Raw genomic sequence first — 23,862 nt, forward strand, 5'->3', positions numbered from 1 at the left:
AGTTGTGACAAGTGTCAGGTCTTAGCAAAGTTCTGTGGATCAAACACAGCAGTGCTGCTGAAGCTTTTAAACACTGTGTCCACTCACTGTCCTCTTCGTTAGACACACATACACCTTTGACCAACCTTGCAGATGTAAAATCAGAGACAGCAGCTCATCTGTTGAAGCACAGTTTGTGTTGGTCGTCCTCTAGTTCTTCATCAGTGGACACAGGACGCTGCTGGGTGGATATTTTTGGTTGGGGGACTATTCTGTCTGATCCACTCTTACCAGCACAAGAAACTCTAAAACATTGCCATGTCATTGTCACTGCAGCACTGAGAATAATCTATAACCCAAATCTACTCTTGTGCGGGTCCTGACCATTAAAGGGCTGGGTGAAATAGGCATAAGAACATATGCAGAGCAACAGGTGGACTACAGCGTGTGATTGTACAACTACAAAGTGCTCCTGTATGGTCAGTGGAGCATGGACAGATACAATGTAGATGTTCCTATTTTGTCAGTGTTGCAGTGTGGGTAATGTAGTCCTTACTCTATGAAGTAGACCTCTCCACTCTCGGTGTAGGCCATCTCCCAGTTGTCTGGCAATGGGCCGAGTGGGTCGTCCTCCGGAGGAAGATGAGGATGATGGGAGCTGGCCATGGTTGCTGCGGGAGACACAGCCACGTTGCTGAGCGCGTTGGAGGGGGCGCTGTCTCGCACCACGCCGTGCACTTCCTGCCGGCTGGAGTCTCCTGTGCACAACAGGGGAGAGGGGAAGAGACTACGTGCTAAGAACTCTGGGTAATATTAAAGGAGAAAGCAGGAGGAGAAACAAGAAAGATGTATTATGGTGGCATGCAAAACCAAGACATGCACAAAAAGAATAATCATGCACAAAAATACTCACAAATAGAGAAACTAGACCCTCACACACACAACCAGAGAAAAAAAATAGACCTAGTTTACTGCAGGTCACTGACGTTTTAGAAAACAAATCTTCCACATACCTGTTCCCAAATCAGCAATTATCTAACAACACAGAGCTTCTGAACTCTCTGTGATGAGTTGGACCAATCAGAGGCCTCCAAACACTCATTATGCTGTGACATCATAACCATGACTCACAAACCGTCTGGCATATATTCTCAGATATTTTTCTCAAATACAAAAGTAGGACTTGGCCAAATAAAAACAGCCTGGGTGTCTGTATCTGGATTTACAGCAAATGGTTTATTTTATTTAATAAAAAATAGATATTTATTAGATATCATGCACTCACACCAAGAGCAACCTGAAGCAGAATTAGTTTGAGTGGACAGAGAACAATGACTGTTAGGTTCTGGTTTCTAAATGTTTAGTTCAAGTGTTTGTTCAGATTTGAGTCTAAATGGAGCGTTTACATCTGTCAAAACGAACAGGTTTGATTGGACTACTAAAAACAGACAGATGCGTAAGTGGCCTGAGTTTATAGGGAGTAAATCTGTTGCTGAGACATTTCCCCTTTAGAACTGAGTACAGGGCTGTAATGAGCAAAATGATTCAAAGGCCAAATGGTTAATTCAGTGTAGCAGTAATGATCTCTCTCTCTCTCTCTGCCGTGTGTGTGTGTGTGTAAGAGAGAGAGACAGAGAGAGAGAGAGAGTTTATGCAGGGGCCCTGATCTTTGCATGTGATTTGATTATTCACAGCACACACACACACACACACACACACACACACACACACACACACACACACACACACACACACACACACACACACACACACACACACACACCCCTCTCACAGCCAGATGGAGCTGCCCTGTTACTCACACAAAGCCAGCAATTACGTTCACAGTGACCCCACTCCACACACAAATGAGCTTTAAAATTCTGTAGATACTCAAATGATTCATAGCAATATTATGCTTTAATGTAAAAGGTTTTTTTGATAACATATCCTTCATATAAGCAAATACATCCCCCAATTTCTTTTTTTCTTTCTTTTGCACAATGTGTGTGCAAGCCACTGGAACAGGGTCATTTTAACATGCAAACATCTGAGTGCCCCTGTTCAAATATAAAATAAATAATAGTAAATAAGTAATATTAATAAACAATGACAAGGGATAGTCACTCTTGAATATTACTGCATCAGTACAAAAGTTTTTAGCAAAAATTTGGTGCTAATCATGGCACTAATCATTCTGTGGAATAATAATTTCCTCCGGTGCTATCAAGCAACTCTCATATTAGTCCGACCCTAACAGGCATGCATGTAGACACACACACACACACCTTGCGAAAGAGGTGCTCAATCTTTGGAACCTTTATACTGACCGGTTCTATAATCCAAATGACACAACTTGAATACTAGCAGATGCACATACACACCTGTGAAAGTGTTGTTCATGTCTGTGCTGAAGTCTGCATCTTCTGCCGGGTCAGCGGGCACTACTCGAGCATGTTGCATGTCATTGTAGGACTTGGTGCGCTTGGGCGTGGAATTCTGGGAGCCAGGGAATCCGTCTCGCAAAGCATCCTGGGTAATCACTGACCCGCAGGAGGGCTGGCTAGGTGGCTTGGGTGTTCCATAATAGTTACCTAGGCAACCAACCAGAGATAAGAACATGAATGTTTATTAGGGAAGGAAGAGGGGAAACAAACATATATAGAGAGATTGAAATGGAGAGAGAGAGAGAGAGAGAGAGAGAGAGAGAGAGAGAGAGAAAGAGACTGAGGGAGATAGACAGAGAGAGAGAGACAGATGAAACTGAGAGAGTGATCTGTCTGTGGTGGTATGTAGAGAGCAGGAAAGAGAAAAAAGGAAGAGTGCAGCAGAACGGTCTAAAACAATGTGTGGGTTGGAACAGTATGGCTGGAAAGGAACGCAGTGAGGCTTTTCTCTGGCCTGAGACTGGCGCACACACACATTAAAAGAAGTTAGACATCTCCTGCTTAACTTCCAGCTTCTTTCTTTCTCCAGCGACTGTGCTCAAGAGTCAAAAAGGCAAATACTGCAGTGTAGTCTGCAGCTGAAAAACGTCTGAATAATTTTTCTCTTCAACTGCCTTCACATTTTGTTTGGAAATGCTTTGGCTCCTAAATGAGATTAGGCTTCTGACATGCTCCAGGAGACATTTCAGAAGGAATAAAACTGCAAGCAAGGGTTTAACTTTCACACACAGTGAAAAGGATATATGTCCATTGAAGAACAGGGTGACAGTGGGCAAACAAAGTATGCAGAGCAACAGATAGACTACAGCTTGTAAATGTAGAACTACAAAGTGATCCTGTATGAATGGACACTGAGTGCAGAGTGGTCATAATTTAATGGATGATCAGTATATATCCAAAGGCTGAATTATTAATGAATTAGTGTGATCTCGCAATCATAATCAAGGATTTTCTTCTGAGCACATCAATGGTGATTTTTCACTGCATGGTACCTACTCTACTTGACTATACTCTGTTTTGCTTTGCTTTTCCAAAAGGCAATTTTGGAACCAGCTACTTTTTTAGATTCAACTCATGATATATTTTCGCCTGGTAACCTTCCCACTATCACAGCTCCCCAGCGAAATGCAGCCAGTGACATCACAAAATCCCATTTCTAAAAGGAATGGTGTAATTTTACAATAAAAAACTATTTAAATAAAAACAATTGTGACCGCTGCTGTAACTGGGAGGCTTTACAGATGATCCGTTTGTGTTGGAGGTCTGCATTTTGTGGCGATTGACATGTCTCTCTGGCCAATCAGTGATCTGCAAGTTTTACATGTCACATTTAATACCTACTCTGCTTGCTTCTATCCTAGCGAGAGCAGGGACTGACAAAGTCACAATAGCAGCTTGTAAAATTACACTGCAGTGTTTTGTGGTTTAAACGCTCCTTGGAATACATGATAAGTAAACAATGCTTAAGTTACAGCTGCTGGGTTTTTTTTTTGTGGCCTGCTTTTCCCATTATTATTTTGTGATGTCATCTGCTACAATACCTACAGCTACATACAGCTGTGGTAGTGGCAAACAAACCAGGCCCTGGGTACAGAAAGGAGTGCAGAGTAGTGCAGGTACCATATAGTGGAAAGGCAGCATCATATTCTTGTGGCTGAATGCCAGCAAATATTCACAGAAACCTTCCGACATGTCGTGGAAAGCCTTCCCAGAAGAATATAAGCTGTTACTGCAGCAAATGGAAAACAAATTCCTTATTAATACCCTTCATTTCAGAAGCAATGTTGGATGAGCAGGTGTCGAGAGAAAGAGAGTGAGAGAGAGAGAGAGAGAGAGAGAGAGAGAGAGATTTGCCAGGGACACACACAGTGCCAGACAGATTAAACCTGTGTGCCAGAGACAGTAGCCACCAGAAGAACTGCCAGGACAGCATGCTTAAATCTGTGTGTGTGTGTGTGTGTGCGCCTCCTGCCGCCCTGTCCAACTGTGTCCGTGCAGCCAAAACAACCACGTCCCTGCACCTCTCCTCTGACTGTGTGTGGATTTCTATTCGCTCTGTGGCATCAACAGCAGCAGCTTCCATTTCACAGCTGTGGTCTTGTGCTGATGTAAGTGTAATGCGTATACACTAAACAAATCCACCTACCCTCATAAGTTCCAATTTCCAGAAGAGTTCCACACTGCTCCAACTCCAGAAACTCCTGCACGGACAGGAAGTTGTAGTCCACCCCTGGAACCTCGCCGTCACGAGGGGGGCGGGTGGTACCTGCAGACAAAAAAAAAAAATAAGGTCAGGGATGTGTTCTGAGAAAATCTTATTTTTCAATGCTTGGCTTGCAGCTCAGCAGGGCTGGGAAATATGACGATGTTTATCATTATCATGATGAAATGCACCACGTTATGCTTTTCAGAGCATGGAAAGCCATCACAAGAAGCATCATATCATATACGTGATGTATTTATGATATTGAGCCAATATGCACGTTTGTAAACCAAGAGCCTTTCAAGCCGCATGCCCTATCCACAGTAATAGAGGACTTGATGGAAAATGGCAGGGCTAAGGGAAATTTTGGGGGGGATATTTTGGGGGGATGAGCTGCTGGCAACAGAGGCAAAAATGTCAAAATCATGTCAGAAAGAATAATTCAGTGAAAGTTACCACAATTTAACTTCAATCTCAAAACCATGGCATGTTAGCTGCCCAGTTTTTATACAGGTGCTTCGAGGCTAATGTAGCTAAAAAGAAATGGAGGCTTCATTATACTTGTTAGCACAAGGCCAAAAAGCAGCATATGCTAACCTTACTTTAAAAAGTGTTTAAGGCAAGTGTTTGAGAATTTAGGGGTGGATAGGAGCATGAACATCCAGTACTGTAGCAACGTTAGCCAATCATGCAAAACTTATCTTAGCCAATCAGCTAACAGTTACTCTTACTGCTGCTAAGTGTCAACACCAGCAGTGCTCAGTTGTGCTGCCAACATTAGCGCTGTTAGCAATGACTTGATTTGCTAAGTAATTTGAAGAAAGTTGAAAGCAGCCAGTAAAAATAACAAGTGAAGGCTCTGACTGAAACCAGACAAAAAGGAACCTTATTGACTTTATCATGTTTTGGGTAAAATACTCTTCTCTAGAAGACATTCTCTCTGCTAAGTAATCACTAAATATTAACGTTAGCATGTAGCCTATGTTACCTAGTAAATAACACCAAGAAAGAAGAGTCTTTGAGTGTAATTTGACCAAAACAAAAGAAACAAAAATAAAATGTATTTGTGAAAAAAATAAACATTTGATTTTGACTTTGTTGCTGAATAACTGCACTTGTTGTCTTGTAGTTGAACTGAGCAATGACAATAAAGATTATATCTTACCAGTGACTGACTTAACCAATACGTGACTTGCTAAATCAAGAGTAACACCAAGTAAAAAACACCAAGAAAGAAGAGTCTTTAAGGGGTTTATGCAAAGCAGATAAGTTAAGCCCAAAAATGAAAGCAATGCCCCTGTGCTTTTTTCCTAGCTGACAGGCTAAACTTTTAGCTTCAGTCATCTGCCTAAACTGAGAAATCCTACTTTGTGGAACGCCCACTTGCAGTATAATGTGACCAAAGCAAAACCACAGCACTTTTAGTAAAGCTATTCCTGAATAACACTGAGGTATATATAATCACAAGGCAGTAGAAGGAAGCCAATAAACAATACCAAGAGAGGAAAGTCATAACCAAAACCACAACATTAGATAGCGTACCACAGGTTCAAACCAGTTTTCATGGGAGTTTTAACCTCACAGCATTAGGTCCAGCTCACAGATCCACAGCCACCACAACAACTGCCTGCAGCTGTCAGCACTTCTTCCAACAGCTGTGTCTGAGAGAGAGCCATTCTAATGCATATGAGGAGGAGGTGGGCCTGAAATCTTCAACACACAGAGATAACACAAAGACTACGTGAGCAGCCTACAGAAAGAGAACGGCCTCTGAAAACTACCTACATTTCCCTAAAACTTGAACACCAGAGAGGAAGCGTCTCAGAGTGTCCACAAACTACACAAAAAAGCAGCTACACTAGCATTTTGGAATATTTTATTTAACTTACAAAATAGCACTTAGTAATACTCAATAATATAAAAAAGAGAGGTTTCAGCGTCTAAACCAAACAAATACTATATCCACATTAACATGTTTAGACAAAGTAATGTTGATGAAATTCTCAGTAAGCAAATACAAATCAAAAATAGCTTAGCCACATTGCTAGGCAGCATTTCTAGGTGACAAGACACTAAATAAAATTTCACTAAGAAATCAAAGGCCATAACAGGAGCTAAAAATTAATCACTAACAAGCAAAACATTATCAAATGATTACAAATCATTGGCAACATTGGTTTCTTGTGAAACCAAACCATGCATGTAGATTATTGCCACACTTCATAGCATACATTTGAACATGAAATTAACAATTTCTTATAGTCCTAACTACTAACAATGGGCAAAGATCATGACAAACCCATTGGAAAAATGACCGTCCAATATGACAGGTGAGCCAAAACTATATTAACTCCATGAGATATCATTTTTACAAATGTGTCTGTTCACTGCAGATGGAAAGGGTGGAGTCTAACAAAACTATGGCTACTATCTAACCTTTTCCTTTTGGGCTTCCTTCTGTGCCTCTGCTGGGATGCACTAAGAGCCTGTTGGCCTTTGTTTCAGGAAACTGGATGGCAGTTGGAACTCACAGCCATTGTTAAGTCTCTCACCCCTCACTTCCTTCATTATGAGCTTCTTCCTTTGCCTTACAGTGCATTCCCTGAATTGCTATTGTTATTCAGACTAGTTAGGATGGGCTCAGTGGAAAACAAGCTGGAACTTTTCATATTCAAAGTCTCTGGGGTTTCTGATCTCTGCTGAATGAATTTGGCTAAACTTGGGCGATAACACTTCACAAAGGAAAAACAATCATGTAAACGTTTAGAAACTGTTACACTGGGTCCAGCTAATGTAGCCTTTCTCGTTTACACTAGCATAAATACTGCTGTTTAAAATATTTACAAACTTCTTAATGAAACAATACCAAAAGAGGAAAGTCATAATCAGAATGAACTCTTCCTTACCTTGAGTATTATCAACACTACATTCAGAGACTTTGGCTTAGACTAATTAAAACCTGCAGCTGGAGAAGTTGAGCTGTATGCACATCCATGTTAAGCAGTAAAATGTATTGGCACGTGGAAATGGAGCTTACTGAGAACAGTAGTATTTGTTTGTATTAGTCAATATATTAAAAACAATACTGCTATCAAAATTAACTAAATTGAATGAGTTAATTGTGATAATGCAAATTAATCATTTACCAAATTTGGCCTAAAGCTTCTGTGTCTAAAGCTCTACCTGAAACTTTTACTCAGCAAATTAAGAGATTCTAATTCAAAAGTCATCAAAACTGCATTGAGATTACAATAAAATTAAAGGATGGTTTCCTCGAGCCAGTTTGTCCTGCAAATCACACTACACATTTATCTCCCTCCTGAAAATACAAGGAAATATTATTATTTTATGTTTATTATATCTACATTTTTAAATCGATACACACTATTAACATAAATATAATTCCATACGGATGATCTATTGATTTATTATTTTACATTTAAATATAAATTATTTAAAGTTTCAGTCTTAAGAAGAGACCGTGGGATTAATTGTGATTAACTGCAGCAGACTGCAATTCAGTTTTTTGTTTTCATTTTTACTCCATTGACAGCCCTAATAAAAATCATGCTGTCTATATTGATGGGTGCACTGGCATATATTCTGAAAGAGAATGAACCCATTTTAATGATTGCTAATGGCTTACTACTAACTAGTATTTTGAGTGGGCAGGCAAATGTATTAATAATTTCATATTAAAATATAATAAATAATATAATGAGCTGACATCAGTGTCAATCTGTACAGCCTGTTGACATCCCTGGCTGACGAAAAATATTAAATAAAGTGATTTAAGGGTGAATTGTACTCCAAAACACAGTGGAACCTCTCCTAACGAACGCCTATACTAACAAACTTTCCAAAATAAGAACCGGGCATTTGAATATTTTTTGCCTCCACCAACGCACCATGACTCTAGAAATAAACCCAAGCCTCCACCGAGCCGGCGGCTGGAAATGGCCACTGGCCCCAATAGGCGAGTCTCCCAGCGCCCAGACATGAGTGAGCTTTTAAGATTAGCAAATTGTAGCTTTAGCAATTTAGCATTAGTGTAAATAGCAGACATCTATATTCATTCACTCATTCATTCATTCACTATATGCAACCGCCCATCCAGCTCAGGTCCAGAGCCCACCCGGAACCACTGGGTGCAAGGCGGGAACACACCCCGGAGGGGGCGCCAGTCCTTCACAGGGCAACACAGACACACACACACACACTCACACCTACGGACACTTTTTGAGTCGCCAATCCACCTACCAACGTGTGTCCTTGGACTGTGGGAGGAAACCAGAGCACCCGGAGGAAACCCACGCAGACACGGGGAGAACACACCAACTCCTCACAGACAGTCACCCGGAGCGGGAATCGAACCCACAACCTCCAGGAGCTGTGTGACATCTAAATTCGTGCTAAGTTAAGCTGTATCTACGCTTCGTCTCCCCACATTCACCCGCCTACTCTCCGTTATTCCACCCACTCCCCGCCTCCCGTCTCCCGTCATACAGCCAGTGCTGAGGTTACTCCTCCAGCCAGTCATCACGTCTTCAAGGTAGCAATATATAACCAATTAAAACTTTTTTTTTATTACTGTTTTTCTTACTAATTTGAGAGTTTTGTAAACATATATTAGAAAAAAAGGGTGACTTTCGAGGTGGGGGCTGGAACGCATTAATTGCTTTTCCATTATTTTAAATGAGGAAAACTGACTCGAGAAACGAACTTTTCTACTTACGAACCGGGTCACGGAACGGATCAAGTTGGTAAGTAGAGGTTCCACTGTATATCATATTGTCAAAATGAATGCAACATAAGCATTGAGAAATCAAGAAGACTAGGATTATTTTTGTTCTTGGGCTCCCCCTACAGTTGCATAATGTAATTCACATTCACAGCATTGTCCTGAAATTCCTACCCTCCTCCAAAAGTTACATAGTGTAGCTTTTGCAGTGCTAAAATGTTCCTAGAGGAACAGTGACAGATGTTCTACTTTTCCTATAACAGATCAGCAAAGCATCACAATGTATTTAAAACATTATAAGGTACATATAAAACTTATTCCTCCTTTAAAAGGCAGAAATAGGCCGCTTCTTTGCCTCGTCAGTCATAATTTAAAATAATATACTATTGCAATTAAAAAGTGTAATAAAATAAGTGGCATAAACTAGCATAAATGCAGTGCTAAAATACTAAATTTGAGCTATCTCTTGGCTCAGGTTCCACTGGGTCAAAGAGTGCTGTCTAATTCCTTTCCAGTGTGGTCCGCTGCTAGGTCAAATGAATTAATTGTATTACAGGTCCTTACTGCTGGGGGGATTAAGGTGATTTTAGCTTGGTGTGTGTTTAAGGTCAAGTCAATGGTGCTCTTATGCACAGTGATATATTTCCTTGCACACTTTGTCCTGTACGCCAGAGGGCAATTCACTTCATACTCTAGAGGTCTAAGTTAACTTTAGGTGCAGCATTAGCCGCCGCAATCTCCTAGCAAAATGCTGCAATAATTACATTCCACATAGTAAGCTGCAGAAACCTGTGATGTGGCAAACTAACCGATCCACCACGTTCTTGTGAGGCCATACGGCCCATACGGAACCAAAACATAGCTCCAGTGAGGTGTTTCATCATCTGGCAAGTCACAGAATGAAAAAATAATGACACTGGAATCTTGTCAATATCACAAAGTCCTAACTCACTGTGGGTTGCTATAATAGGAGGAAGGCATTGAAACTAGCATACAGCTGATGTCTTTACAATGTATTGAAACTCCCTATTTATTCAACTCCAAAGCTTTAAAACACTGTTTAATCAGTAAATTCAGCTATTTTAAGGTTCACATACATACACACTCAGCTTGTATAATCTCCACAGACAAGCATGAAATGAAATGGCATGCTCTGGAACAGCTTCACATGAGCCTAAGGCCACCATGACCACTGGCTGTTGGGCTGTGGAGCAGTGGAGCTGTGTTCTCTGGAGTGATGGAGAGGCATTCAATATCTATATATCATACTATATTCAGTAGGTACCTCAGCAGTCAAATTCATTGGCTGCCATCTTGTGCTGTTGCTATTGACAACCACACTCTAACTTTCTGGAAGGCCTTACCTCTTTTAGTCAACTGAAGATAAAAGAGTTTTTAAGAAGACACAACCTCTGTAGAGTTGGTCCCCGTTCATGCAACTTTAAAGTCTCACTTTACTACAGTGTACACTACAGCACATCGCTGTCAGATCAGATTAGCTCCTACTTTCAGCTTTGATTTATTTGTTGGGTAATATTTAATTTATTCCAGCCCCTCACATTCAAATGGACATTTTCACACCATATATCACATATTAAGACGAGCAAAACTATTCAAATGGGTGAAATATCCTACCAATATATCAATAATGAGAAATATCATATATATATATATATATATATATATATAATTGGGTTGTTATTGCAGGGGTGGGGTTTGGGGTTGGGCCATGGTTGTTACTTGTAATATTTCCACTGTAAATATGATCTGTCACTTTCTTTCCTTAATTCTCAATAAGAAATTGCTGTTCTGTATGAATTACAATTATTCTAAAAAATTATTTCCAACGGAGGTTGGAAGCAAATAACATGCACATGGGGTTGGCTCCAAATTATTCTTAGCTACGAAAGGGGTGCTTTGCAGAAAATGTTTGGGAACCACTGGATTATACTATTTCACTAGCAATGATTATTTCTGCACTGTGATGAATGGGTCAAGAGAAATTAATCCAAATAATTTTTTTATCCTTGTAAAATTAGGTATTTTGATATTGAAAACAGGTTTTGTGTAGATTCTGTAAGTACTTTTAAGAATGGGGAGTCTCTTTGGCCTAGTAACTTGTAGGTTTTCCAACACAAATGCAGTAGTAAAGCCGTCATGTCTTCCATGAGGTACAAAACCAATAACACACTAGTGATTGGCACGACACCCTCAAAATGCAGCAAAACAGGTCAAATTATACATCACCATCCCTATCTCCTGGTACAGACCAGGCAATTTCCCATATCTAAGACCAATCTACAGAAGTGGCTAGTATGTAGGCAGGTAGGCAGGTCAAAATAGAACATCAAAACACAAAGACATCACTGTACATAAAGGTCTGTAGTCCATTCCTCTAGAATTTAATTCTAATAAACATCAAGAAATCAGCTGTCTAAATATCGGCCTTGTCATCCAGAGACTGAGTTTGATCCCTGGTGATTTTGTGGCCATCAATTACTGGGAAACCAAAATAGCACAGTAGGCCTCACTCTCTCTGGATGGGGTTGATACCCTCCCTCTCACCCCATTCGGCATGATGCTAACCAATGTCTGTTTGATATAACAGTATTAGGCAGTTAGTTGGGAAGAACTATCCAATGGCATTGTGCAGTGGTTTGAAAAGACAAATTGGCTAGTTTCACAGGGTTTGGTGGAAATGTACTAGCCTTCACCATCGCAAGCTTAGAAATAGAATTAGAATCACTTTATTGGCCACTGTGCTTCCACACAGAGGAATTAGTTCTCCGCAATGAACCCAATCCGTGCAGTGAAACACACGTTTTCACTAATGAACACTAAGGGCAGTGAGCACACATGCCTGGAGTGGTAGGCAGCCCTAGCCACAGCGCCCGGGGAGCAGTTGGGGGTTAGGTGTATAGCTCAAGGGCACTTCAGTCCTGTACTCTGGGGATCGAACCGGCAACATTCCGGTTACAAACCAAGTTTGATAACCACCAACCCATAGCGGATGGAGTATTGTATGGTAACTGCAAATACAATATAAACAATGAAAATATTCTGAACTTTTTATGCAGTTTATGAATTTATGTAATAAATTGTGTTGTCGTCTGATAAAAAAAATCAACAAAACAACTGCACAAAATTGAAAAATAATGCTATAACAAAGCTCATGCTCAAACATGAAAACAGGAGCTGTTTGTGTGTGTGTGTGGGCGGGGGTTAGTTATTTATATTTAATACATATTTCAGCATAACTAAAATGTAATCTACCCTCTGAACGCAACAGTAGTGATGATGTGTTTACATTACTAAATAAAACCACATATGTTGTAGCCAAGTTAAGTAAAAATAATAATGATTTTAATAATAATAATAATAATAATAATAATAATAATAAATGTTAAATTCGGATTCTGGGTAGGCTCTGAACACACTGCAACCCTGAACTGGATAAGAAGGTACTGACAATGAATGAATGAATGTTAAATTCCCATGTGTTGATGTGCGTTACTGTATTGAGTATGATAGCATTAGTCATAAAACTTATTTTTTAATCACTTTTGATCATACTTATAGCATCGATGACTGAGCGAGTATTTTGATACATGAGACAAATTTGAGGTCACACGTTTCCAACAAGAAGCGTGCCCTGCAATCTGTGATTAGGTTGAATGGGATTTTAGCCAACAATCTATGCATCTTGCTCAACCTTACAGTAGTTGCTATAAATGCATACATTTGTGGGTGGAGCTTATAAGCAGCTGCTCTCTTTTTATGACGTAAATTTGTAATCTAGTTTAGAAATCCTGTCATACAGAGAACACACTCAACTAAATTCATTATAATTCTACTACTTTATCTTTGGAATATGCAATTTTCAGAAGCATCCAAACACCCACATGCTGTGAGGTCACAACCACAATCCACAAAATATGCCGTTAACTGAATTAATATTTCAAATATGAAAACGCATAGACGTAAATCCTGATGTTGACTCTTGCAGATCCCTCCTCTTCTACCAGCCCCACACAAGGCATGCAAATTAACTCTTCACCCTGAATGATGATTGGTCAATGCCCTACTGCAGACAGGGGTCAGTGTGTGTATGTAAACATGCCAGTCAATCATCAAGAGCTGGCGGTGTGCCAAGCTACTTGCTAAGCTACTTGCGGACAAGTGCCGTCCCCTTTGTTCTGAGTTAACGTCTGCAAAGTGAGTGATAAAACAACAGTTTCAGAGAGGGAGAGGGGGGGGGGGGGGGAGGTGGGAAATGTGACAGTGCGAGCAGGCGTCATGAAAAACAATCACCTAATGGGCATTTAAATCCCTGTCTAATGTACACACTGTATCTAATAAACACAGGCAGACGCACACGAACGCAAACAGCAGGGTGTTGATAGTCTCCTCAATGAGGATCATAAACACCACTGTGTAATATGACAGTAAGCAGCTCTTATGTGTCTATTCTACACACTATATGTCCATAAGTTTGAAGACATCCCCTCTTTGCCGAGGTAACAGCTTGTGCACATCTAGGAATGTATTACATGACGCTTGAACATTGTTGTGAGATTTTGCAGCCTCTTCAAGCTGAGATTGTGCATGCGCAAGCGATGGGTGATAATGTGGTGTATAGTGAATCCATTGTGGACATCCAGTTATATACATATAGTTTGCATATATCTTCAGAAAGAAATGATAAGAAACTAAATGGATTATTAGCCCTTTTCCACCAGTGTGGCTCTCGTTTGTTTCCTGTTCACAAACCTAATATGGAATCGTTTGGTGCGTTTCCACCAACATAAATTGGTTCCAAACCCAGAAAAATAAATTCACTCGTATAGCTCAAACCCAATAAAAGTGTGCAAAATGTGACAGCGTCCGTGAACGCGTCCAGCTAATGAAGCTCCAGAAAGACCACAGAGCCTTAAATAAAATATTATCATGCATCAGAGCCCTGAGCAGCAACCACAGAGGCTCTATTCTCCCGTTGCAGGTCATTGAAGCATCACAATGATTTTGAAGCTGTAATTTTAAGGTAAAAATACCACCTAATGTTCCTTTTGGCACAACCTACATTCTCACCCCTGCAGTCTGGGAAATGGAGTCTTTCACCCTATAACAGCTACTAATGCCAGCTTTAAAACAGATACCCATCAGTGGAGAGTGTGACTCACTAAAGCACCCAGAACACTTTGGATCAAACGTCCAGATGCTTCCCAAATCCTCCAGCTCCTCTAAGTTAACATGAAATCTGTGATTCTGTAAAAGAAAGGCTGATGGGAGGCGACGCAGCGTAGCATCTTCGATCTTATCTGATGACTAAACGTTACGTCCCTTTTGAAGAAAAATCAGACAGACTCCTTCATCAGCCTCCAGATTAATCTCAGCGACAAGCAGCTAGTCATACATCTGCTCCACAAATCAGCACAAGGTTGGTATCAATAAGGGCTTGGCTGATGATCAGGATGCTGACATCTGATACTGATTTTTAGGAGTTCATGGTGGTACTCATGTTATCATTCAGTAACTGCATTGAGTTACTATTATATTATTATTATTACAAGGGAGTTTACAAAGAGTGAATGAGCCATCATAAACTGTCCAAAAATTCTGCCACACAAAATCAATGACATCTCAATGCCAGGCATGTTTAATAAGTGAATACACATTAAATTCTTCACAAAGGAGTCTGATATTCAACTCTGCTCAGGGACACCTTCGTGAAGGATTTATGCCTTTATTTGTGTTTCTATCTTATCTATAGCAGCCATGTTTCATGAGAGAGAGAGAGAGAGAGAGAGAGAGAGAGAGAGAGAGAGAGAGAGAGAGAGAGAGAGAGAGAGAGAAAGGGATGGAGAGAAGCATGCTTGTTATTCCCTCCCAGATGAAGCTGGCTAAATATTTGATCAGTATGACCCAAAGTGTGTGTGTGTGTGTGTGTGTGTGTGTTCTGGAACTGCTCCGTGTCGGTGTGCTCAGAACTGCAGGCTGCAAAGACCGATGAACTACCCATGAATCACTGCTTCTTTTATGCTAATTCCGTCTCCTCAGAGAGTTGTGGTTGGACGGTTCTCTGTGATGGAAATAAAATACATCAAGATATGTTCACCACAGCACCGAGGACATGGCATCCAGCTCATTCGACCCTGCTAGAAGGACTCATAAATGTGTTCTAACAAATACATAAGCTGTGGAAACGGATAGAATACTACAGAACATAAAGTTACATAATGTTAATATATACAGCCATTTTGTATTCATGTTCTGAGATTGCAATAATATTTATGAAATCGGTATGAAAGCTGTTCCCAAAGTTTTAACACTGAAACTTGAAGCTAAATATCCACTCTAATGCCATACACACACACTGGAGAAGTGTATATGTGCAAGATATCCCTATGTTAGTTTTTATATTGTATTATAGTAGAGGTAAGTGTAGTACAATGACTGCCTCTTTATAGCAGACTAGAGCTGTGTCTAAAACGGTGCCCTACTCACTATATGGTGCACTACTTTGGGGTTCGGCCATTTTGTAATGGTGTCAGAAAACATAGTGCACAAAATTAAACACACTCAAACTATCCCACAGTGCACTGCAATAAGTAACGTCAATTTCAATTCTGATTTCATTTGCCTTCGCACACTTCCACTGAGCACTCTGAAGTGTGTAGCATATATATTTGTAACAGTGTAAACATGTATTCTGTAGTGTATTATTGTAATGTTTTTGAAAATTTAAGCATTGCGAAGATATTTTACGTTTCCACGTACACAGCTTGAAAATGAAATGCTTTGTGTAACATTGTTTTGCTGTTGCTATGGAAACTATGTCATGTCGCAATGCATTCTGGGCAAGTTATGCTTCAGGAGTGGACATGAACGAGTCAACACTGATCTTCCAAGAGCTCATTCAACACATTTCACTTCAGTTAATACAGAAATGGAACAGCCCCTAAAATGGCGTCAGGGATTCCCCGAGGGGAAGTGGGTGAGGGCAAATTAAAACTAGAATTGATACACAGGGGTAGTGTAAACCTATATATAGACGTTTGATAAAAACCCAGACCCAGTGTCTGAAATCGTTCACTAACCTCCTGAATTCAGGTCCCTACAATATTGCACTATAAAGTGAGTAATGTAGGGAATAGTAAGGGGAGAAGATTATTTTATGATTCACAACTTGGGCAGGAACACCTTGCCATAATAAGAGTCCTTGGGCCAGAGGCCTAACTCCTTATTTGTTTACCCCTGTAAATGGACTAAAATTAAGATGCTTTGGATAGGAGTGTTGTTTGATGAAATGCCATAAAAGTAAATGTGGTACAGAAGTGAGAATAGAGATTTACACCATGAACACACAGCAGATCTGGAAAAACACCAGCAATGTAACCTTGATAGTTCTCTGAAGGCAGGGCCTTGCAGAATAAATATTTTGGTCCAGATAATTTGGCAGGAGCCTGGCTTTTATTATTTTTTATTTTTATTTTTAAATCAGATGGTTACTCTCAGATTGTGTCAGTGGAAAGGCTGGTGAATGAATGAGGGATTTTGTGTGTGTGTGTGTGTGTGTGTGTGTGTGTGAGAGAGAGAGAGAGAGAGAGAGAGAGAGAGAGAGAGAGAGAGAGAGGTGACACCATGTCTCCTGCATTCTAAAAGCTCTCAAAGGAATACACAGATATTGATGAGCTGAGCCAGGAGCTGCAGCTCACCCTCTGAGGCCTAGTTTCTGAAAACAGCATGTGCAGTTCAATACACACCCACTATACCATAGATGTCACCAGAAGATGCTTGACTAGAACAACAGTGTGTTCCCACAGATGCCTCTATAGACACCTCTTTCCAAGAATAGCTTGAAATCCGGCTGTATGTTTTGTTTCCGTCTCATAACAAAACCTTGTGCAAAGTGAACTATATGTGAGAAGCCATTTTGACTATTAATGTACATTTAGACACATTTGTGTACATTTAAGCAGTATAGTGGCGCTATAGGTAGTGTAACTTTCACACAGCTCTAGGGTGCTGGGGTTGTAGGTCCGAGCCCTGCCTTAGGTCACTCTCTGTGTGAGATCTTGGTGTGTTCTCCCTGTGTGTGTGCAGGCTTTCTCCAGGTTCCCCTCACAATCCACAAACACAATCTATTAGGGTGATTAATTATTTAAAAGTATCCAAATGGGTGAGTTTCTACTCTGCCTTCTTAAGAGAAAACAGATTAGGACATCTGATCAAAATGATAAAATCATGCTCTACACTGCCCTCTGATGGAGCAAACATTCAGACATCATGTGGTTCTTAAATATGAGACTGTATAATGTTAGACAATATATATATGTGATATATATATATATCACAATCCTTATTAACAAGTGAATATTTAGCTTTTTTAAAGTGCCAACATTTTCTCTAAAGTAAGGTACAGTTGACTATTACACAATGATTTCAAATTGAAAATAAACCTTGTAAAATATAATTACCTCCATTAAAACCAAGAGTAAATGTATCAGGACGTATAAACAATGTATTGATCCAGTGAATAGGACAAATGGAGTATACTGGGTGATAAAATGAGGGGGGAAATAAACATGCAGTACTCAGGTGTGTTCACACATGCACATGCGGATGCACACGCACGCACACGCGCACACACACACACACACACACATACACACACACACACCCACAGCAATTGGAAAGCATGACCATTAATCAGTTTTATGGCTGCAGAGCTTTGCACCCCCACCTCTACTTCTCCCTGCTATGCTTTTTCTTTCAGTCCCTTCACCTCCCCCCCTCACACACACACAAAAATGTCCACTACATATTGTGTTTCTAAGTGTAGTATACACAGCAACCAAGCTTCATATATTTCATTATTGCCTGCTTTTATGTCTACATCTATTGAACTGCATTTTACACTTTGCTTTTACATCTACTGAATACAGCAAGGCTGTCCAATCACTGTAAAATTGCATTTGCAGACATTTCAAAGAGAAAAAAAAAACACCCAGTAAAATCTAATGAAGTGCATAGCTCTGCCCAAGGGCATAACATTTGGGTTGACCATTGGAGGGCTTGAATAGGACCTTTAATAGGGGGGGCTCAGGGCACGGCAATGAAACGACAAAGCCTCTTAAACAGCTAGATCCAAAAATATAACAGTCCATTTTTCACTTCCATTCATTTCCATTTTAAATCTGCCATTGTTATTAATGCTTGGTCAAACACAGTCAGAGAACCAACCCTCACCTTCAACGATACAGTGACTCGCATCCATCATTTCATCATGATATGAAAGGGTGGCATAAAGGTGTTTCACATTACAGAGGTGCTAGAATAGATGCTGGGATATTGCTGTGAGGATCTGATAGCATTCGGCCGTATAAATATTAATGAGGTCAGAGATTGATGTGGAATGATTAGTCCTCGTATCCCTAAGGAACTGGAGGGTGCTCCATTAATCCAGAGAACACAGTTCCACTGCTCTAGAATCTAACACTGAGGGCCGTAATAACTCTCTAGCCAATGCTTGGTTTTGGGCAAGGTTTCCTTTGACTCATGTTTTATACTTTGCAGCGTAGATTATATAAATTATGCATAAACATTCTACATAAGTTTGAATATTATGTATATAAATATTTATATTGCCAGAATTATTCATTTATTTGTAACTATATATATATTCGGTTGAATCCTACACGTCGCAGTCACACAGCTCCAGGGACCTGGAGGTTGTGGGTTCGATTCCCGCTCCGGGTGACTGTCTGTGAGGAGTTGGTGTGTTCTCTCTATGTCCGCGTGGGTGTCCTCCGGGTGCTCTGGTTTCCTCCCACAGTCCAAAAACACACGTTGCAGGTGGATTGGCGACTCAAAAGTGTCCGTAGGTGTGAGTGTGTGAGTGAATGTGTGTGTGTGTCTGTGTCTGTGTTGCCCTGTGAAGGACTGGCGCCCCCTCCAGGGTGTATTCCCGCCTTGCGCCCAATGATTCCAGGTAGGTTCTGGACCCACCGCGACCCTGAATTGGATACGCGGTTATGATAATTAATGAATGAATGAATGAATCCTACACTTCAACATTAAGGTTTCTGTGGTCGTTATATATATGACTATATGTGGGTTGGGGGCAGGGGGGATTTCTAAACCTCTAATTTGACATTAGGCCAATAACCCTGCTCCTTCAACACCTTTACACCAAAGCTTCAGGCCTGTGCTTCCCATAATCTATTTTACATTGACTAGACCCAGTTTATTTACCAAGAGAATGAGATTAAAACTCTAATGGATTTTGGCATTGATTCAGCCTTTAATAATGTACTGTAGTTAAAAGAGCAGTATCCGACATTTTCTCATGTACGGTAATGAGACAGAAAATGTGAAATATTTTTACCAGTCCATTTTCCAACATATATAACAAATCAATACATATTGACTGTGTATAGAAAAGTACATTAATGTATTGCCTGTTTTGATACGTGCTTATGTTCACCATGCATGAGCTTATATGGACTTAAATGGACTGTTTATTTATTTATTTATTTATTTTTTATGGCATCACAAATATGATGGCTTGAAATGAGCCCTTCCTGTAGCATCATGTATATATGTATGTATACAATAGGCACTAGTAAGAATATTGTCTATTTTTAAACTTAATATTTTTACCTGTTTAATATGATTATTATTATTATTATTAATATTATTATTATTATTATTATTATTATTATTATTATATATGTACCATTTCATAATAAGAGTGCACTTACAAAGGTTTACAAATGATTTAAAATCTGTTTATTAATAGTTACTAAATGTGGTGTTAATACATTAATAGTCAGTAATAATCACTTATAACACATAGATAGAAAGGGCAACAGTGACATGTTTTTTTGCCAAATAGAGAACCCGCATCCATCTCGGTTAAACCGCAGATCTCGCCAAATACGGACCTTCTTCGTCTTCTCCATCAGTCAGCATTAACCCTGTCAGCTTCAGCACATATTTGTTAATATGTTTAACCATTTTACCACCAATTTTAATCCATTAACCACCTACAGAATGTCTTTTTAGACACTGATGATAATGTGGTGTGTACCTTAACATATGAAATGACTACATTCACATTCGAAGGTCTCAGCTTATTCTTTCTCTTGATATTTTCAATACGTTCTCTGACACTTCACTATCAGACACAAACGAGGTCACTGTTGCAGTTACAAAGAAAAATTAATGACTTTTAAGGTGTTTATAACATAATTAATAACCATATAATAAACAGACTTGGATGTATAAGCCTTTATAAGTGTAGTCTTGTTTTAAAGTGGTACCCTTCTAGGTTGAAATTGATACTGTGAGCTGAGTTTCTTCTTTTACTTCAAAGTAGTGGAAATAGTTGGCTGAAGAAAAATGAAGAAGCTGGGAATGTCAGACTCTTGACGTGCCATATTCATGGAAGGCATAAAAAAAATATCAGTTTACAAACCATATCCTGAGCAGGATGTATTCTTTCACTCCTAATAGATAATAAGATGAATTACACAACATATTATTACTTACTCTGGCTTGTTAATAGCTTATGTGAGAAAAACAGATACCAGCACACACAGCAATGTAAACAACGGGGCTCAACTGTGTGCAGGGGTCCATCTCATCCTTATACACGTATACACACACACACACAGTCATACACTGTTTTTATATGATCAGGATGAATAGTCATTAATGCAGAGACACTGCACAAGTGCCCTACATCATTGTGTGCATTTATACTTCTGTTTGTGCAACACTATGCAATTACACCCCCAACACACTAGGTCTGAATCTGAGATATACTCCTCCACACTGTGTAGTGCACAATACAGGTCATAAATAACAGCTTCTGTTCTCCAATCCTGCATAATATGTCAGATGAGAAAAAACATTTATATGGGTTTTAATGTTACACAGCTCTCCCTGTCTAATATTAAGTGCAAATTAAGTGCAGGGTGTTCGTAAGGTTGGTTTATTTTGGCCATTGTTATGTACTTCTGATTTTGCCTTTATTTACTGTGTTTGGTATTTTTCTCTCCTTTGTTTTCTCTCTCTCTCTCTCTCTCTCCCTCTCTCTCTCTCTATTCGTAAAGAGTTAGCATATCCCCAACTTTTCCCTTTCTTTTTAATGATATCTCCATTTGTACTTTGTCCGTCCACTTTAAGCAAAAAATGGTTTAATGTGTTTACAAAGCCCCAGTGTCTATAAAATAGTAAATAAACAAACTGTCTCAGTCCGGTATGCTAGGCTCTCTCTCTCTGTTTCTCTCTCTCTGTTTCTCTCTCTCTCTCTCTCTCTCTCTCTCTCTCTGCTCATGGGAGAGAAAAGACATCTGTTGTTTTTTTTAGACAACAGAGAGGACTCCAAACACTCCAAAGCATGAACCAAGATGTGGATATTCGTGAAAGTGCTACAAAACTAAACAACTCTAGTCATAAATGAGTTTTTGTGGTAACTCAAACAGTGAATAAAAAAGTACAGAGTTAAACTTAAACAGTCGTTTATCTTCTCATACCATTCCACCTTGGAAGGAGATCCTAAACGTAAACCAGAGAGAATTGTGTTTCCCCACAATCATAGATGTTCCCTGTAAGAATACGTACCCATTTTAGGTGACATCTCGAGCTGTTTTCTGATTGGTCAGTAGTTGGATTGTAATTCGCAGGTAGGACACAGTGTAAACCTAACCCTAAACCTAACTGTAACCTTAAAAATCAGCCATTTATTCTGACAACAGTCATTATACTGACACCTAGTGACCTTGATATGTCTGGAAAATTCTGCACAACACCTATTTTGAACATGGCCACCTCCGTGTGTGGGACCTACTCAACGGAATATAAACCAATTCCTTTAGAGACTACAAAGCGTTTTGATTCTTCATCTCATCAGAGTTGTATTTTACAGTTAAAGTGTAATAAATAAAGATTAACTGCTTTTGTAAATATTGTATGGCACTTAAAACTACAGACGACAACCCTTTATCTTAGCATTAGCTTTCCTACCAACAGAAAATATATGAAAACTAATACACACAAGGGAACACCAGTCTCACACACATGGGTTTATGAAGAGTCCAAGCTGCTTGCAGGGTTCTATCTGAAACTAATATACACACACATGCATACACACACACACAGAGAGAGATGGGTGTTATGCGAAACCCTGTCGTCTGCCGGCTGTCAGCGGCTCTGTGAGGCAGCAGCTCATTGTCCTCATCAAATGCAGCCAAACATCTGTTGCTTCCAACCCCCTAGTGACTACTTAAGGGGCGTGTGTATGTGTGTGTGTGTGTGTGGGTGTGTTTAGGAAGGAAGGGGCTTTAGGACCTTCCCACCACGCCTTATACACATGAAGGACCTCCTGTGCCTTCCACAATCAGCAGGTTGTGTAATTCCTCATGTAGTGTAATGTGTGATAGGTAGGGGTCTGCTGTGTGTATGTGAAAGTAGACCCCTGTTAAAGCTACAGCCCACAATGGTACTCCTCTGTAGCAACTGTTGCTAGGATGGACAAGCTTTACAGAGCGCTGGCAAATCTGTCCTTACCTTTACTAACTTTATATGGGCAAATATTTGTGGACGTCCAACAATTCTTCAGTGATTTAACACTAAATTAAATGCAATGTCAATTTATCTGAAGATCTACTGTTCTCACAGCAGGACACCCCAAGTGTTTGTGTTCATTCAGAAGCTCCACATCTTTTAAGGTGGAATGGCATGTTTGAGTAAGAAGCCACCTGTAGCTTGTTTTTGACTGAAGTTGAACTGGTCTGTGGGCATTTATTCAAGTCATAATTACCCACCTATGTAGCACAAATAGAGCAACATCCTCAGCTCTTTTTGTGCTTTTCAACATTCTGAGGTCTCGCCACAATCCAAACGTCAATTTTTGGCCATGACTCATCCAGTGACACACTGTGAAGAAAAAAACTGAAAAAGCCCTTAGTTTTTTTCCCCATTTACAGAGCCAGGGCTGCATGCAAATGCCGGTGCTTTTTCCAGCTGTAACGCTTGATCCACAAATAGGAACACGAGAAGGTAGATGCAAATGCAGTGGTGGTTTTAATCAAAAAGGAGATATTGGAAAATACTGAAAGCAAACATGGGAAGACAAGCACTCAGAATTAACGACAAACAGCGGACGCAGGGGGAATAACACAGAACACCTGCACAATAATGAAAGAACATGTGACAAAGGGTGTGGCTAAGTGAACACAAAGAAGAAGCGGAGCACATGGCTAATGAAAACAATAACAAAGAGGAATGTGACCTCAGATCAGAATAAAAGAAGAAAGAACATGGGAAGGGAAGGGACGCCAATATGAAACCAGTGGCTAAACTGACTGGAGACAAGGTTTTAGACTATTTGCTGGATCATTTGATAGGATTCAGCCACAAGAAAACACATGAGGTCCTGAGGTCATGAAAATGCATGATCATGCAAAGCCACTCTATTTCACTCTAAA

The 23,862-nt window shown here is 39.9% G+C and overlaps 1 protein-coding gene across 6 annotated transcripts in view; it reads right to left on the bottom strand.

Annotated features, from left to right (window-relative positions):
• The window catches only part of LOC136666634 (membrane-associated guanylate kinase, WW and PDZ domain-containing protein 1-like), a 185,210-nt gene that overhangs the window by 70,379 nt on the left and 90,969 nt on the right, over positions 1-23,862 (bottom strand). For all 6 annotated transcript variants that reach the window (XM_066644947.1, XM_066644945.1, XM_066644944.1 and 3 more), the window contains exons 3-5: positions 4,570-4,689; positions 2,361-2,570; positions 536-737 (exon numbers count right to left, since the gene is read on the bottom strand). In XM_066644947.1, coding sequence (XP_066501044.1) covers positions 536-737; positions 2,361-2,570; positions 4,570-4,689 — 532 coding nt within the window. The remainder of the gene's footprint in view (positions 1-535; positions 738-2,360; positions 2,571-4,569; positions 4,690-23,862) is intronic.

The sequence above is a fragment of the Hoplias malabaricus genome, chromosome 14 (assembly GCF_029633855.1).
Source record: "Hoplias malabaricus isolate fHopMal1 chromosome 14, fHopMal1.hap1, whole genome shotgun sequence".
NCBI lineage: Eukaryota > Metazoa > Chordata > Actinopteri > Characiformes > Erythrinidae > Hoplias > Hoplias malabaricus.